This window comes from Lissotriton helveticus, chromosome 6 (assembly GCF_964261635.1).
Source record: "Lissotriton helveticus chromosome 6, aLisHel1.1, whole genome shotgun sequence".
In the NCBI taxonomy this organism is placed as follows: domain Eukaryota; kingdom Metazoa; phylum Chordata; class Amphibia; order Caudata; family Salamandridae; genus Lissotriton; species Lissotriton helveticus.
The window spans coordinates 706,193,771-706,208,777 of record NC_136067.1 but is presented as its reverse complement, the minus strand read 5'-3'; the positions used below and the strand labels follow the sequence as shown (position 1 = coordinate 706,208,777).

At 45.0% G+C, this 15,007-nt stretch overlaps 1 protein-coding gene across 1 annotated transcript in view; it reads left to right on the top strand.

Annotated features, from left to right (window-relative positions):
* The window catches only part of CGA (glycoprotein hormones, alpha polypeptide), a 66,446-nt gene that overhangs the window by 26,989 nt on the left and 24,450 nt on the right, over nucleotides 1-15,007 (top strand). The window contains exon 2 of the mRNA XM_078646826.1: nucleotides 5,121-5,226. Coding sequence (XP_078502952.1) covers nucleotides 5,127-5,226 — 100 coding nt within the window. The 5' untranslated portion in view covers nucleotides 5,121-5,126. The remainder of the gene's footprint in view (nucleotides 1-5,120; nucleotides 5,227-15,007) is intronic.

Genomic DNA, 15,007 nt, shown 5'->3' with positions numbered 1-15,007 from the left:
GGGCAAACACGGCACAGATGCGTGACGCATCTGTGCCGTAAAAGTGACGCATTGCTGGAGTTTCGTGGCAAGCGCGACGCAGCTCCAGCAATGCTCTGGGGGGCCCTATCTTGTTAATGGTGCGTCAATCCTTACGCCTGCTTCAAGCAGGCGCAGAGTTTTGACGCAGCATGGGCCCCAAAGTGACTGAGTGGAATCTTGTAGATTTCACTCAGCCACTTTTAGAAGGCGTTCCTGCGCCGGAACGCCCCTCCCTGCACAGTAACGCCTCCTTTTGGCACAGGGCTTTACAACGTGACGCATCTCCCTGATGCATCACGTTGTAAATACCCCGCACCATATCGCATCTTTTGCGCCGCCGCTGCGTCACAAAAGTGACGCAACGGCGGCATAAAAGACACGCAAGGGGCTTGTAAATCTGCCCCATAGTGTGCTCCATCACACACCTCACTCAAAATACACACACATTATTCCTCATCTTAATATAATTTGATTGTTGTGCTCCATTGTGTTTCCCAGTGCCTCAACAGTCACTGGGGAACCTTGATCTCAAACTCATACGTGAGCGTGGGCATGCAGTTATGTGTATAGACTTTGAGGGCATGACCTCCCACACCAACATAACACAGGGTTTGTGGGTGGGAGTCAGGGAAGGGGATAGGGACTTCTCACTGCATTTGAGGGTGGGGGCATGACGGCCTTTGGCAGGACTGCAACCCATGTTCCATCATCAGCTTCAGTTAAAGGATTACAGGCCACATGTACTACCATCAGGTTTTGCGACTCGCAAATTGTGATTTTTAGCGACTCACAAAACCTGATGTACAACAGTGTTTCAGACACTGATTGCAATTACCAAATGGGTCGCAAGCAGGGCCACACTGGGAACCCAAAGCAGCCCTGGCAATTTTCTCAGACCAGCCCCTGGGCAAGCACTGCGAAGCCCCGGGAGGCTGGAAAGGCTTGATTGCTATTTTTATTACTGGGGGCCGATATTGCACCACTGCCGTTAAAACGGCCCCAGTAACAAAACCGGCCCCCACCAATGCAAACAGGCCCCCACCCTCCCGGGGAAATGCCCGATGCCCGTTAAGGCCAGTCTGGTCCTGGTCTTAAGGTACCTGCCTCATTAGTATTCATGAGGCAGGTCACAATTTGTGTCCCATTTGGTATGCCCTGACGGTGGGTCCTGTGTTCTCCATGCCACTGGAATCAAGCTAGCCTGGCTGATGAGGAGTAAAACCTCAAAACCAGTCCCAAGATGCTTATTTCTAGTCCGGAGATGATCTGGCCTGGCAGTTTGAGCTGGACTGTTGTGTCTACACAAAAAGGGGGGGATGGGGAGCTTACATAGGAAAACAAAAAAGAAGAAGTAGTGGAGGTCCAGTGCCCTTGCTCCCAAGATAAATGATTAAACACACAAGGGGGCATCAGTTCCTCTAGGGGAGTGAACCATAATCTAGTTCGCTCAGTAGTACAGATTGAAGGGAAGAATATTCTGAGTAATGTGGTCGTATGCTCTGTCAGAAAACCATAAGGAAGGGAGAGAGGTGTGAAGTGGGTGGATTCTCCTCAGTGACCTAGTGCCCTCAGAAGACCGTACGAGCGCCCTGAGTCATCATTGGGCGTTGCTCCTCATGTGGGTGGCGCTGCAGTCCCTCACGGGCCCCACAGGGGGGCTCTTTAGCGGAGTTCTTTTGGTGGAGATGCCGCAGTTGTGCATGCGGGTCTGAGGGCCTAGTGAAAGAAATATGTACAGTGAGTGCAAATTTAAAATGACCAGACAGTACCCGTCAATTAGTTTATTCAAGGGTCTGGATAGCCAATTAAAAGAGGTGGACCCTGGAATGTCCCTATATAAACCAAATAATAGGGGGACGTCTGTAGTACTAGACGTTTGTCTCAGGGTAAGAGTGTGGATATGAAAATAAAAAAAAATATATATAGATATAGTTATTGGGTCAACATGTTTCGCGCATCGAGTGGTCCCTAATAGATCCTACCCTCGGCAAAGTGCTGCGCGGTATGGAGTCCATACCGCGCAGCACTTTGCCGAGGGTAGGGGTCAATGACACTTACGGAGGGAGACAACACTCTCTCGCTAATCGGGCAAGTGGCTGCCGAGGGGGCCAATACCTAGGACTACTGGGGTTGGGCTTAGGTACACACTTTGAACATACCGGATAGCGCTAAGACGCTGGACACCTTGATGACAAAGGTACTGCAGGCTCATAGGCATTAGGCCTAGAACCTGCGTTTTCGAACCCAACTTTTTGGTTTGAGTAATATTTTTTGGTCCTGAAGAAGCGCAATAGGATCCATTAGGGATATTTCTTTCACTAGGCCCTCAGACCCGCATGCACAACTGCGGCATCTCCACCAAAAGAACTCTGCTAAAGAGCCCCCCTGTGGGGCCCGTGAGGGACTGCAGCACCACCCACACGAGGAGCAACGCCCAATGATGACTCAGGGCGCTCGTACGGTCTTCTGAGGGCACTAGGTCACTGAGGAGAATCCACCCACTTCACACCTCTCTCCCTTCCTTATGGTTTTCTGACAGAGCATACGACCACATTACTCAGAATATTCTTCCCTTCAATCTGTACTACTGAGCGAACTAGATTATGGTTCACTCCCCTAGAGGAACTGATGGGCTGGACTGTTCCCATCAGAAGCAGGGTCAAGACTGATTTGCACATGGCTGGGTCTAAACTGGAATGGGGAGCAAAAAACACAATGGATTTAGGCCAATATCTCTATATGTTTGACATTGTTCAACATTCTGTCCATCAATTGTTCTTTTTCCATTTGAAATGGCAGCACTGACAGCGATGGTGGCCTGCTGGGGTCAGCAGACCACCATATCTGTGAATGCTTTTTAAATTAAGCAGTTTTTTAAAACTTAAATGCTGGGTGTTTTCCTTAAAAGAAAACGGGATGCATTTAAAAAATAAAAATGAAAGGTTTTCTTTAAATTTTTGTTACATAGGGCAGTGGTTCGTGAGACCACTACATGTTTTGAAAAAATGTTGGCGCCCCATTAACAAAATGGAAGGAGTCCCTTGGGGGCCCCTTCCCGTTTGCGAATGGTTTACCACCAATTTGAGATTGGTGCTAATCTGCGAATGTTTTATGAGAGCAGTCCCAGTCGCAAAGTATTCGTACATACCAGTTCGACTCGCTATTAGGAAGGGACACCCTTTTCACGCCCCTTCCTAATAGCGACTTGCAAACCCAATTTTGCAAGTTGGTTATAGGTTACCGACTCGGAAAATAGGATTGGTACATAGGAAAATGCATTTTACTGGTCGCAAATGGCCCAGTCAAATGGGTCGTACATATTTCTCTACGAGCTAAGTCAACATTACTGTCCCACAGGCTAGAGTAATGAGTGGTGGTGACAGAGGTTGGGTGCAAACATGTGGTCTGAGATCGAGTCTATCCCTTGACAGAAGTACTATGCTTCCTTTCGAGTATAATCCTGTGTAATTTAAATAGGAAATTGTGCTCAACTACCATTTTTTAAAAGAGAACGCCTCCACTCCTTCACTAGCAGCAGGGCCAGGGCATGCTTCCCCTATGCTGCTGCCTCTTTTGCTAGTGCTGGGGATAGAAAGAGTCATGCTGTTGAGAGGGATCAAGCTTTCCTAGGCATCTTATAGGACAATGCCAACACTTCTTTAGCACCATCAGCTCCGAGCATTGCCTCTATACTTATGGTGGACAGTATCAACACCTCTCAGCCTAGTTGAAATACCTTAAATGGCACAGAGGCAACAATTATTATTTCTTTTGATGTTTTTTCATAACCATAATATGGCAAACATTGATGAACGGGTTTACATCAAACCTTCTATTAACAGTAAACATTGAAAGCAAAAAAAAGACAGTACTGTCCTTTACAGGAATGCTATACTCTTTCTGGACAGTACCAGTACTTCTCAGCAGGACTTATATACATTTAAAGGGGCAGTACGTACATATCGCAGCTGGGCATCTTCACTTTTAATTGCACAATGCAGACCTGGAAACCGCCATTGCTTCCCTGGAAGATACACTGCATAACACTCATGGAGGCAAGTTTTGCATGTAGAAACGTGACACAAATGTGCTCTTGCACATGGAGCTGTTTTATCTCCCCAGGTAAAATGCGTTTCGCATTGGAGAACCTCCTACCCAGCACCCCTGCTCAGGGTGGCTCTGCATGTGTTTGTTTCTTAGTGGGAACCTGTTAGCGAGAGATACATGAATATCCACAAACTCGAGATAAAGACTTGGGGCCTCATTTATGAGGCTGTGCGTCACTTTTACGCTGCCGGTGCGTCACTTTTTGTGACGCACCAGTGACACAAAAAATGCGCCTTGTTGCGTCATATTTACAAAGTGACACATCTAGGTAGATGCGTCACTTTATAACCCCCTGCGCCACATTATACCTGCACCAGGTATAATGTATGCAAGGGGGGGCGTATTGACGCAAGGAAGGGTCGTAGAAGTGACGCAGTGAAATCTATGAGATTTCACTGCATCACTTTTAGGACGCTGTTGCGTCAAAATCTTGCGCCTGCCTCACAGCAGGCGTAAGACTGACGCAGGCCCTTTCACATGGGGCTTGCCCCATGTGAAAGGGCGCATTGCTGGAGTTGCGTCACTTTTGTGACACACTCCAGCAATGCGTCACGTTTGCGCTTAGAGATACGTCAGAAATACTGACGTATCTGTAACTCTTTGCGACATGATGCGTCATACATTAAATATGACGCATCAGGAATGTCACAAGGAGTGCGTACTGAGAAGTGACGCATCGCTGCTTTCACGCAGCGATGCGTCATTTCTCATAAATAAGGCCCTTAGAACATAGCAAGCCCCCCTTGCCCTGCAGTTGTGGTCGGACCAATCCCTCCAGAATTCTTTCTGGATGTAAACTAACAGCAAGCTTTAGACTGTGCATTTAAATCCGTACAGTGCCTTTCTGCATAACTAAGTGAATTGTGAATCATCCTAAACGTGTTTATAAACTATTATTCTTGTGAAATGTACTCCCCAGCTTCTCTGTATGTAGTTCATAAAGTAAATCAATTATGTGGCTTGTTCTTAACGTTCGCTGTTTGTATTTGCAGAAAAAGATGGATTGCTATGGAAAATACCTGGCTGTCATGTTGGCCATGCTGTCTGTGTTCATCCATGTTTTACATTCTTTCCCCGATGGTGAGTTCGCCATGCAGGGTAAGGCTCTTCTCCTGTTTATCACATAACATACGTTGTGATCGATGTATATAGACTTTGGCTGAGCACCATCATACTCTTGTGATAACCATATGCTTACAAAGGCCCATTTCAAATGAACACAGTGTTCTTCTGAATTGTTTGCCTCCACGGGCATCTCCAGAAAGCCGTTTTTTCCAAAGTGTGAATGTAAGGAGAGGCGATACGTCCCTCAGGGCATTGCCCCACTCATAATTTGGCCCTCTGAACCCCCAATTAAATGTATTAGTAAACTACTAAACATTTTAAAGTCCTTCATCCGCGGGGCGGTTGCAGCATGTATTGAGTGCCTGAGGCGGGTCCTGGAGAAGTCAGTGAGGGCCCGAAGGGTGAGGCTAAACAATATCGACAGACACTCATAGTATGTATTCATCACGTCACTTGCCACCGAACCTGGCTCCAAATGCTCATGTCGGGTTGGATGGTTGCTTTTATCCGGCCAGCATGACATGCGCACTAGAGGCCTCTCGGAGTCTCTCCACCTGTGCACTGGTGAGCCGGGGGTGACTCAAAGCCGTCGCTCTCGGCCCTGTAATGAGCGGTGAGGTTGCCTGCCCGAGCCAATCCTGACACTGCTGTAACAGCATGAACAGTGTCTGGTTTGGCTTAGAGGTGAAGTGGTTACTAGGCGCCTCCCGGCAGTGTTTGCACGTGAGGCAGCATGGGGTTGGAAGGAGGCGGTCTCTCCCTCTCTCTCCTTTTTGTGCAGCAAAAAGAGAGACAGTCGTTGGTTGCCACAGGCCCACAGCACTCATTTTATAAAGAGTTGAGCTTCCACAGGTAAGTGCCTGTATGGGTGTGTGAGTGGCTGTATGGGTGTATAGGTAGGTGTGTAGGTAGCTGTGTGGGTTAGTAAGTGGCTGTGTGAGTGACTGTACTGGAGAGTGAGAGGGTGTGCTATTGGCTGTATGGGTGAGTGAATGGCTGTGTGAAAGGCTATATGGGTGGGTGTGTGGGCATGTAAGTGACTGTATGGGTGAGCGAGTGGATGTCTAAATAGCTGTATGAGTGAGTGAATGGCTGTGAAAGTGGCTGTATGTGTGAGTGGATGGCTGTTTGAGTAGGTGTTTGGTTAAGTGAGTTGGTATATGAGTGGTTTTATTGTAGAGTGAGTGGCTGTGTGATTGGATGTATAGTGAGTGAGCAGGTGTGTGAGTGCTTGAATGGGTGTGTGAATGGGTATGTAAATTGTTGTGTGGGTGAGCAAGTGTTTGAGTGCTTGTATGGGTGAGTGAGTGGCTGTGTTGAGAGAATGTATGGGTGAGTGAGTGAGTGTGTGAGTGGGCTGTATAGGTGAATACGGGTGTGTGAGTAGCTGTATGGGTGAGTGAGTGGCTGTGTGAGGTGAGTGGTTGTATAGATAAATGACTGGTTGTATGATTAGCTGTATGGGTGAGTGAGTGGTTGTGTGAGCAGCTGTATGAGTGTGTAAGCCGGTGTGTAAGTGGGTCTATGGATGAGTGAGTATATGAGATGTTCTACAGGGGTGAGAGAGGGTGCTTCTGTGGATGATGTCATCAGTGATCTCATTTGATATGCCATCAGTGATGTCATCAGTGATGTCACTCGCCATGCTTTTATGTCCTGATGGGGCCCCTGTTGGACCCTAGTACCAGAGCTAGAGAGTAGGGATATTCCTACTCTGTCCTCTTTTCTTTTTTTCTTTTTACTTTTAGCTTGGTACTCAGCTGAAGCTGAGTCCTAAGATGGCTACCAACTCTTCCTATTTGAAGTGTTGGTAGCCGATCAGAGCTTTTTAGATCTCTGCATGAGCTCGTCATTTTATGTGAAGGCTTCTCGACCACAAATAGTCAAATTTGAATTTCCTGTATTATATAGAAAACTATTGAACGGATTTATACCAAATAACAAAAAGCACAGTCTGCGGACCAAAAGCTAGCTTTCCGCCAAATTTGGTGTTATTCCGTTCAGCTGTTTGGGCTGCAGGAGTGTCTGAATAGTCTGCAGCCAGTTATAGTTTCTTGAGATAACTATAACTCCAGCCAGGCCTTGTGCCAAACCGTCCAAATGCAGCTAATCCCATGCTATGCACAGCCTCTCACTGTGCATAGTGATGGTTAGCCACAAGGCCTTAGGCCAACCCCCCAAAGGCACCCAACCCTCAGGCCCCTGGGTGTGTAAGTGGCTGTGTGGGTCTGTGAGTGGGTGTGTCCCTAGCTGTAGAAGTGTGTATGTGGGTGTGTGAGTGCCGGTGTGGGTTTGGGAGTGGATAGATGAGTGGTTCTCTGAGTCTGTAAGTGTGTGTGTGCTTGGCTGTATGAGTGTGCAAATGGATTTTTTATTGTTTTCTGGGTCTCTTGATGTGTGAGTGGCTGTATCCGTATTTGAGTGGATGTGTGAATGGTTTTCAGGGTTTCTGAGTGGGTGAGTGAGTGGCTGTTTGGGTGTGTGAATGGTTGTGTGGGCGTGTGAGTGCCTGTGTGGGCCTGTGAGTGGGAGTGTGAATAGTTCTCTAGATTTCTTAGTGGATGTATCAGTGACTGGATGTGTGAGTGGCTCTATGGGTGTGTGAGCAGGTGTGTGATTGGTTGTGTGGGTATGTATGGGATTCTTGTGAGTCTTTCAGTGCATGAAAGGCTGGCTCTGTGGGTGTGTAAGTGACTGTATGGGCATTCACGTGACTGTGTGAGTCTGTCAGTGGATGTGTGAGTAGTTCTCTGGGTCTTTTATAGATGTATCAGTGAGTGTGTGGGTGTGTTAGAAGGTGTGTGACTGTGTGTATAGGTGTGTGAGTGGGTGTATGGATGTGTGAGTAGATGTGTGAGTGGTTGTGTGGGTGCTCGAGAAAGTGTGAGTGGGTTTGTGAGTTTGTGTATGTGTTTTTTAAAATTTGGTCCTGGATCAACCGCAGACTCACAAACGGGGCCGCACAGAGCGCCGTGGTGGATGGTCAATTTCTTGTCCATGAGGGGTCCCTCACAAGTCCCTCCATAGGTCCCATGCAGTCATGTGTACCTCTATCCTGACCCCCTCTATCCTTTTTGCATTTTATTTCCCCCTGGAGTCCTGATTCACAAAATGGCAGCCGCAACTTTCCCCTTAGGTTGCGGCCAGCCAATTTTGGCATTGCTGTTGGTGCCATTGATCTGCACATCTAGATGTACATAAACCTTTTTTCTTTAATAACTCCAAAACTACTGAACAGATTTGCACCAAATTACAAAAAGCACTCTTTCTGGACTAAGATCTAGCTTTCTGCCACATTTGGTGTAATTCCATTCAGCGTTTTGGGCTGTAGTCATGTCTAAAGTTCCTATGGGAAAATACATGGGAAAAAAGTGTTTTGGGACCTTCCACATTTTCTCAGCCTCTGCTTGAAAAATCACCACGAAACTTACCATCCAGCAGATGAAGTGAGTAGCAAACAAATGTAGAAAATGTTGTGAAGATTTGTTAAACAGTGCCAAAGTTATTAGCAAAACGAAAAACACTTTTTCTATGGAAAGCAAGTCCTAACTATAACAACCGCCACTAGGATATATATATATATATATATATATATATACATATAAATAACTTTAGACACGGCTACAGCCCGAACTGCTGAATGGGATTACACCAAATTTGGCAAAAAGGTAGCACTCTTTTTGTTAAATGGTGTAAATCCATTCAGTAGTTCCTGAAAAATTTTGAGATTTCTCTGATATACAACGGTGGATCCGCGAACCCTCCCGATCTCGTGCCTGAGATCTGATTGGCTGCCAACACTTCAAACCAGGAAGTGTTGGCAGCCATCTTGTGACTCAGTTCAACCATTAACAGAAATTAAAAAAGGGGCAGTGTAGAAACCCCCTGACCCACTAGGCCTGTTCAGGGTGTCCCACAGGGACCCCCAGGGCCAAAAAAAGCATTTTTTTAAAAATAAATTAGGTGGGATTCACATTGGATCTGTGAATCCAGCCAAAAATTAAAAAAAAAAGCATGGCCTCCTGCGCTTCCTTTACTTTTGGCCCCCAGGTGGGCCAGGTCCCGGGGGCAATTAAAAATAAAGAGGCAGGGGACCACAACCTCCTGGACTAATAGTTTGAAGTGCGGTGGAGGCCCCCCGCAGCCCTAGGGATGGCCATCTCCCCGGGGCTATATTTGATTATAAATTATAAAGCCTCGGGGTTTCCAGCCCCCCATGCAGCTCCGGGGAGGTGGCGGTAATTTTTTTAAATGCAGGGTTCATGCGGCCGTACGGCCCTCCTCTTGGAGCCCTATATGGCCCTGGAGACCATTTAGGGCTCCAAGGCTGGCTCCAGCAATGACCCGGGGTACCCACCCATGGGACATTGCAGTATGCTATGTGATGGTGGGAGCAGTGATCCCGCCATGCCTTAGCAAACAAGTGCCTACTCCGGTTTGAACAAACAAGAGCATTTTGTTCTCACTTGTTCAAAGTGGAGCCCTTTGCATTTTACCCCCGGGGAGTTGCATGTCAGCAGCTCCCTGGGGGTAAAAAGCAATCCAGCGGGTCCCAAGGAGATGGCCATGCCCCGGGATGGGGTCACCAGGGCCAAAAATGGACCGGGAGGGGGGCCGCTCGCCCCTCCCTTTTTTTCTTTAAAAAAAGAAATGGACGGCCCCGGGGGCCCCAGGCCTGAAATAGGCCTGGCAAGGGGGGCCGCATCACCTACCTCCCCTTTAAACATAAAATAAAAGCAAAGGCCTAGACCCGGGGGCTGGGGTCCCCGGGACCGAAATCGGCCTCAGGAGGGAGACCGCGCATCCCCTTCCATTTCATATAATAAAAAAATGGAACAATGGGTCAAGAGCCGGGGGATGGGGTACCCAGGGCCCAACAGTGTCAAAGAAAGGGGGGCCATGCAGCCCCCTTCCTAAAAAAAAAAACAGAAGCCGGCAACTCGCCAGAGGCCTCACCCCCTTTCTCCACTACTCTTCAAACATGCCTTCTGGCGCACTCTTGGTTGGTGGATGAAGTCCCCTTTGCTGCTAACGGTCCTTAGGGGTCAACTGGCCCACCTGTTACCTCGAGTAAGCCCCACACAATGAGACTGCAGAGAGGTGGCTGCAGGCCATGCCCCTTTCTCCACCACTCTGCAAACGCGCCCCTCTAAAACACAGTCAACACACCAACACCATGCATATATTCAATTAACCCCTTCCATGCTGCCGTCGGCCATTGGCCGACGGCAGCACTACCTCGCTGGTGCCATTGGCCGACGCGGCCCCACCGTTTTAAAATCGGCGGCGCAGCCGAGGGGTTAACATTATTCATCAACAAAAACAACATATTTTATCAACATAAACACATTCATATGTAGACATCTCACCATCAAATCGCAACTCAACAAATATCATACAAATTTCCACTCACTATCATATATTACCACTCAGCCGCCATTGACCCACCATTAAATTCACACCCACCCACCCATCATAGTACACCCACAAGGCACCATTTTATGCCAGCACATCTACATTTATATACTTATGTATCCGAACACCCACCACAGCATATACTAAGAGCATCTGTAATACACCAAAACTTCCACTTTCTAAAGCCACCACAATGGCTGCCATACAACCTCTAAACCAAGATTTAAGTGTACTATACTCTATCAGTCCAATCCCTTAGTAATGGAATTAAACGTCCTATTGTCACTTACAAACATAAATAACCTTCACAAATTACATTTCAAAATTAGTCAATTGATTACTGGGGTGACACAACCATATCAAATTACATCCACAACTATACACCAATGCAAAGACCATCACAAGTCCATACCCCATCATACAATCGGGCCCTCACCACTGAGTGCTAATACAAAAAACCATGATGCCACCACCTTTTAGCAAGACTTTACAGTGTCACTAAAACAAAATGATGCTGCACATAACCTTTGATAAAACTATAAATAAAAGAGTCTGCAGCCTATCATTTTATACTTTGGAAAGTAATAACACGGTTAGGGTTGAAGGCTGACCTAATATATTGGAGTGGGCCCCACGGTGAAGTAACCTAGGAATTCTTACATTATTTTTAATGCGAGGACAATATTAAGATGATTGTCACACATAACTCACAGTCAAGAACTGGATGCAGTGAAGCTCTCTCTTATGTTTTTCATTGCCTGAAGACAATGTGACTCAATAATTACGCTGCCATTCTGCACCTAACGTTCACATTTCATGTGACTTTTGTCCTGGTAAGAGGGTACCAGTTGGGAGGAAAGGGCCACAAAGGGCTGAAGAAACCGTTTTTTGGCAATATGGAAGCTTCTTAATTGAAGTTTGAAGAAGTAAATTTAATTCACACTATTTGAGCATAAGAAAAGTGGAAAGAATTAAAAACAATGCAAATTTCCTACTGGCATTGTTTTAGAAGCACCCACCTCTAAGGATTACACTACAAAAGTGTTTTTGAAATAGATTGACCAGAGTCCAAAAGGCCAAAACTGTGCAGCCCAAGCTGGTGTACAAAGAACTCAACTGCTTCTCGGTATACTGTTTTGTATGACCTGGAGTTAGCTGCTTAGATTGTACTAATGATAAAACTTTCCACACCACACTGTCAACAGATCTGTGCCATCCAAAGTGCTGTCCTACCCAGGACCCCTGTATTCTACAGCGACCGAATGCCTCTACATGCAAAGATACTTTGTTTTTCTGTGGATCAGGTAGCAAAGGAAGTCATTCTCCAATGTTACCCTGTTCTGGTTGCTGTCCTGTGAACCTTCACAAACATTAGCCATTTTGAAGTGTTAGACTGAATCCAAAATTAAAATTAGATTTTCAAGGATTTGTTTTGCCTAGCTGTGGAGCTGGCAGAAGTGAAATAAATTTAAAATATACATTATTTGCTTTACAATGTAAATTTAGGACGTGACCCTTGGTCCATGTCCTCTTGCTGTGGAACTTTGTATGTCAGGAACTATTACTTTGTTCAGAAGCTTAAGTGGAAAGTGTTTTGCAATACTACATTTTGGCAAAAAACGTGTTTCTTTAACTTTGAACAAACTTATTTGTACTTATTAGCCCATAAACCACTGCTTAAATTTCATATTTTTCATTGTATCATTTGAGTTCCTGTTATTTATAAGCATGAATGCAGTCATTGCCAACATAGTAAATAGTAACGTGTAATTAAAATGTGAAGTTATGTTGTAGTTTGTTGCCTTTCTAAAATGCAACATTGTTTGAGTACTCCGTTTCTAGACAATTTCTAGGGATATGTTTTAACTCTTTATTTGTAGAATGTTTTTAATGTATTATTCTAAACATCCTGCCTAAGGTAGTTCTGTTCTCTGGCACTAAAGTTCTTAAGAACTCCTAAAACGTGGTCCACAACACCTCAAACACAGTGGCCCAATCAGTGAAACTCTTGCAGAGAAAGATCACTAGGCATGATTGATCCTACACTCCTCTAAAGTTCTCCCAGGCATCTACCCTGTCAAGTCCATCCCTACCTCAGCTTGTAAGCCCACCTAGGACCTACACCACTATGACTACTGGAGCCTCTCCACTCAAAATTAAACTTTACCGAGGCATTGCTCAAATTATATGATGTAGTCTATTGGCTAGGATGTTGACCTTTAAATTCTTAGGTTTGTGCTCAAGTGTGGGCTTCGAACTTGGCTAAACTATCATAAGACTCTGCCATGCTCTCAACCATCCTCCCCATCACACATTAGTTCCAGATGTGATACTTGTAGACAGGACATGTTTAATTTGCACAAAACTAGGGAGATTTCTTCTCCTAGTGGTATGTAAAGGTGTATAGGTAATAATTTAGGACAGCTCCTTTTCCTGTATTAAAGCTACCATTTACACAGCTTCAGTCACCTCAATGTTTCTGAGCTATTTTGTACCCAAAGCAGTGATTTTCATAAAATAGCCTCAAACTACCTGAGACTTCTGAGTAGGAGTGTTTACACATTGACCACTCCCAATAAGAGTGCTCTGGTCCTAGCTCTGCTTAGTCCCACCTCAACGTTTGATGTCATTGATGTGGAGCTATCAGACAGGTAGATGAGCAAATGCAATGGTGCTTAGAACTACCGATCACACAAGAGAATTGGTCACCCTGCCCCCCACTGGCCGTGAAATCTATTCATTGACTGTCAGAGTGTGAAATGATTCGGTCATAAGCACACCTTGTTATTCTAAGAGATCTACACCACCAGAATCCGGGCTACCTCTGCAAATGTTGTTGCTTAGCCATGTGTTTAGACCTCTAAAGTTTGTCTTGCAAAACATCCTGTGTGTTATTCTTCCCCAAACTCATAGCAGTACACCTAGACTATTTTAAGAGGTTTGGTCAAGGAGCAAAAACAATCTTTTTGGAAGCATCATAAATTGGAATTGATAGGCTACAGACCTGACTCAAAGGTTGCATTAACTTGGCCTGATTTTTTGGAGGTGTTTCTGCAAACACCCTCTCAACAGAAGGAACAATTGAAGAGTGACGGGTGACTTGAAAGAATATGCCACAGTGTTCACAATCTTTGATGTTTTTACATAATTTAGTGGAAGGGTCTTGAGACCCCTGAGTTACTTTATGTTGCTTGCGTTCCCCCCCGTCTCTGACTTACCCCTAATCCATTTTCCTGGTTTAAGATTATTGGGCCCACTAAGTTGTCACATTGAGAAACAACATTTCCATTCTAGTATAGACCAGCTGAACAATTTAGACTACATTTTATATGGGGTTGTTGGGCGCTACGTGGAGCGACTATGAGAAGGATATCGTGAGGCTTTTATGGAGGACTGATTTGTAATAAAGACCCTTTTTTGCAGAGATCTTTGGACAAATGTAAATGAGATACAATCGATACATCTTCACTACTAAGACCCTTTTTGCTTTTAGGCCGAATATTAGCACGCCTGCCCTCCACCACACCCTTGAGATGATGCTATCTGAATCTTATATGGAAGATTACTGAATATGATTTGAGATAACAATCAATATTAGTGAACACTTTGAAACGTTCTTAACTGGTGTTCCAGCTGGACTCCAGGAATGGATATGACATATGCTTCCCTCTTTTTTGTTGGGATTTTATACAAATCACTGATTTCACTCCCTGGTCAATGAAAGTTTGGAGCAGATATCTGGATAGGCCCTGAGGAAGGTGGTCTTGTACATCCTTATCCCACCGAAATGCGCGTCGACCTTGCGTGGAACCCTGTATTGTTTACTGTGGTCCCCAGCTGTGGCAGGAATCATCCTGGCCATACACTATACCCAACTGTGTACAGATATTGTATGTTTGTGATTGGTATGAGAGTGGTTGAATTTGAGTGACTGTAGTATGGGTGTATTTATTAAATTCTAACCAGGGTGATTGTTTGTTTTTTCTTATTCTAAAATTATTTGTTTTATATTGTACGTATCCAAGAAAAGTATTTGTATTTGATTTGAATTCTTATTAATGAAGATGGATTTATAACCATGAAAAAATAAGAAATGTTTATAGGTCTTTGAAAAGAACCTTTTTAAAAAAAAGAAGATAAAAATATAACTTTTGATAAATAAAAAAGAATAATGAGATGATTACATGTGTCACTGTTGTATCATGATATCAGTTCAAATGAGTATGAACAATGTCTAAGTAAAAGGATTTATAGGCTATGAGGGAAATATTTAATATTGTTTAGATTGTAATTCTCCTCTCTTCCCTGGCCTTAAGTAACAAGAGAGGGGGTCCCCCATTGTGTGCTATTACATTTTATAGATTAGATATGGCGCTACACCCTTATCCTCATGCTTCTT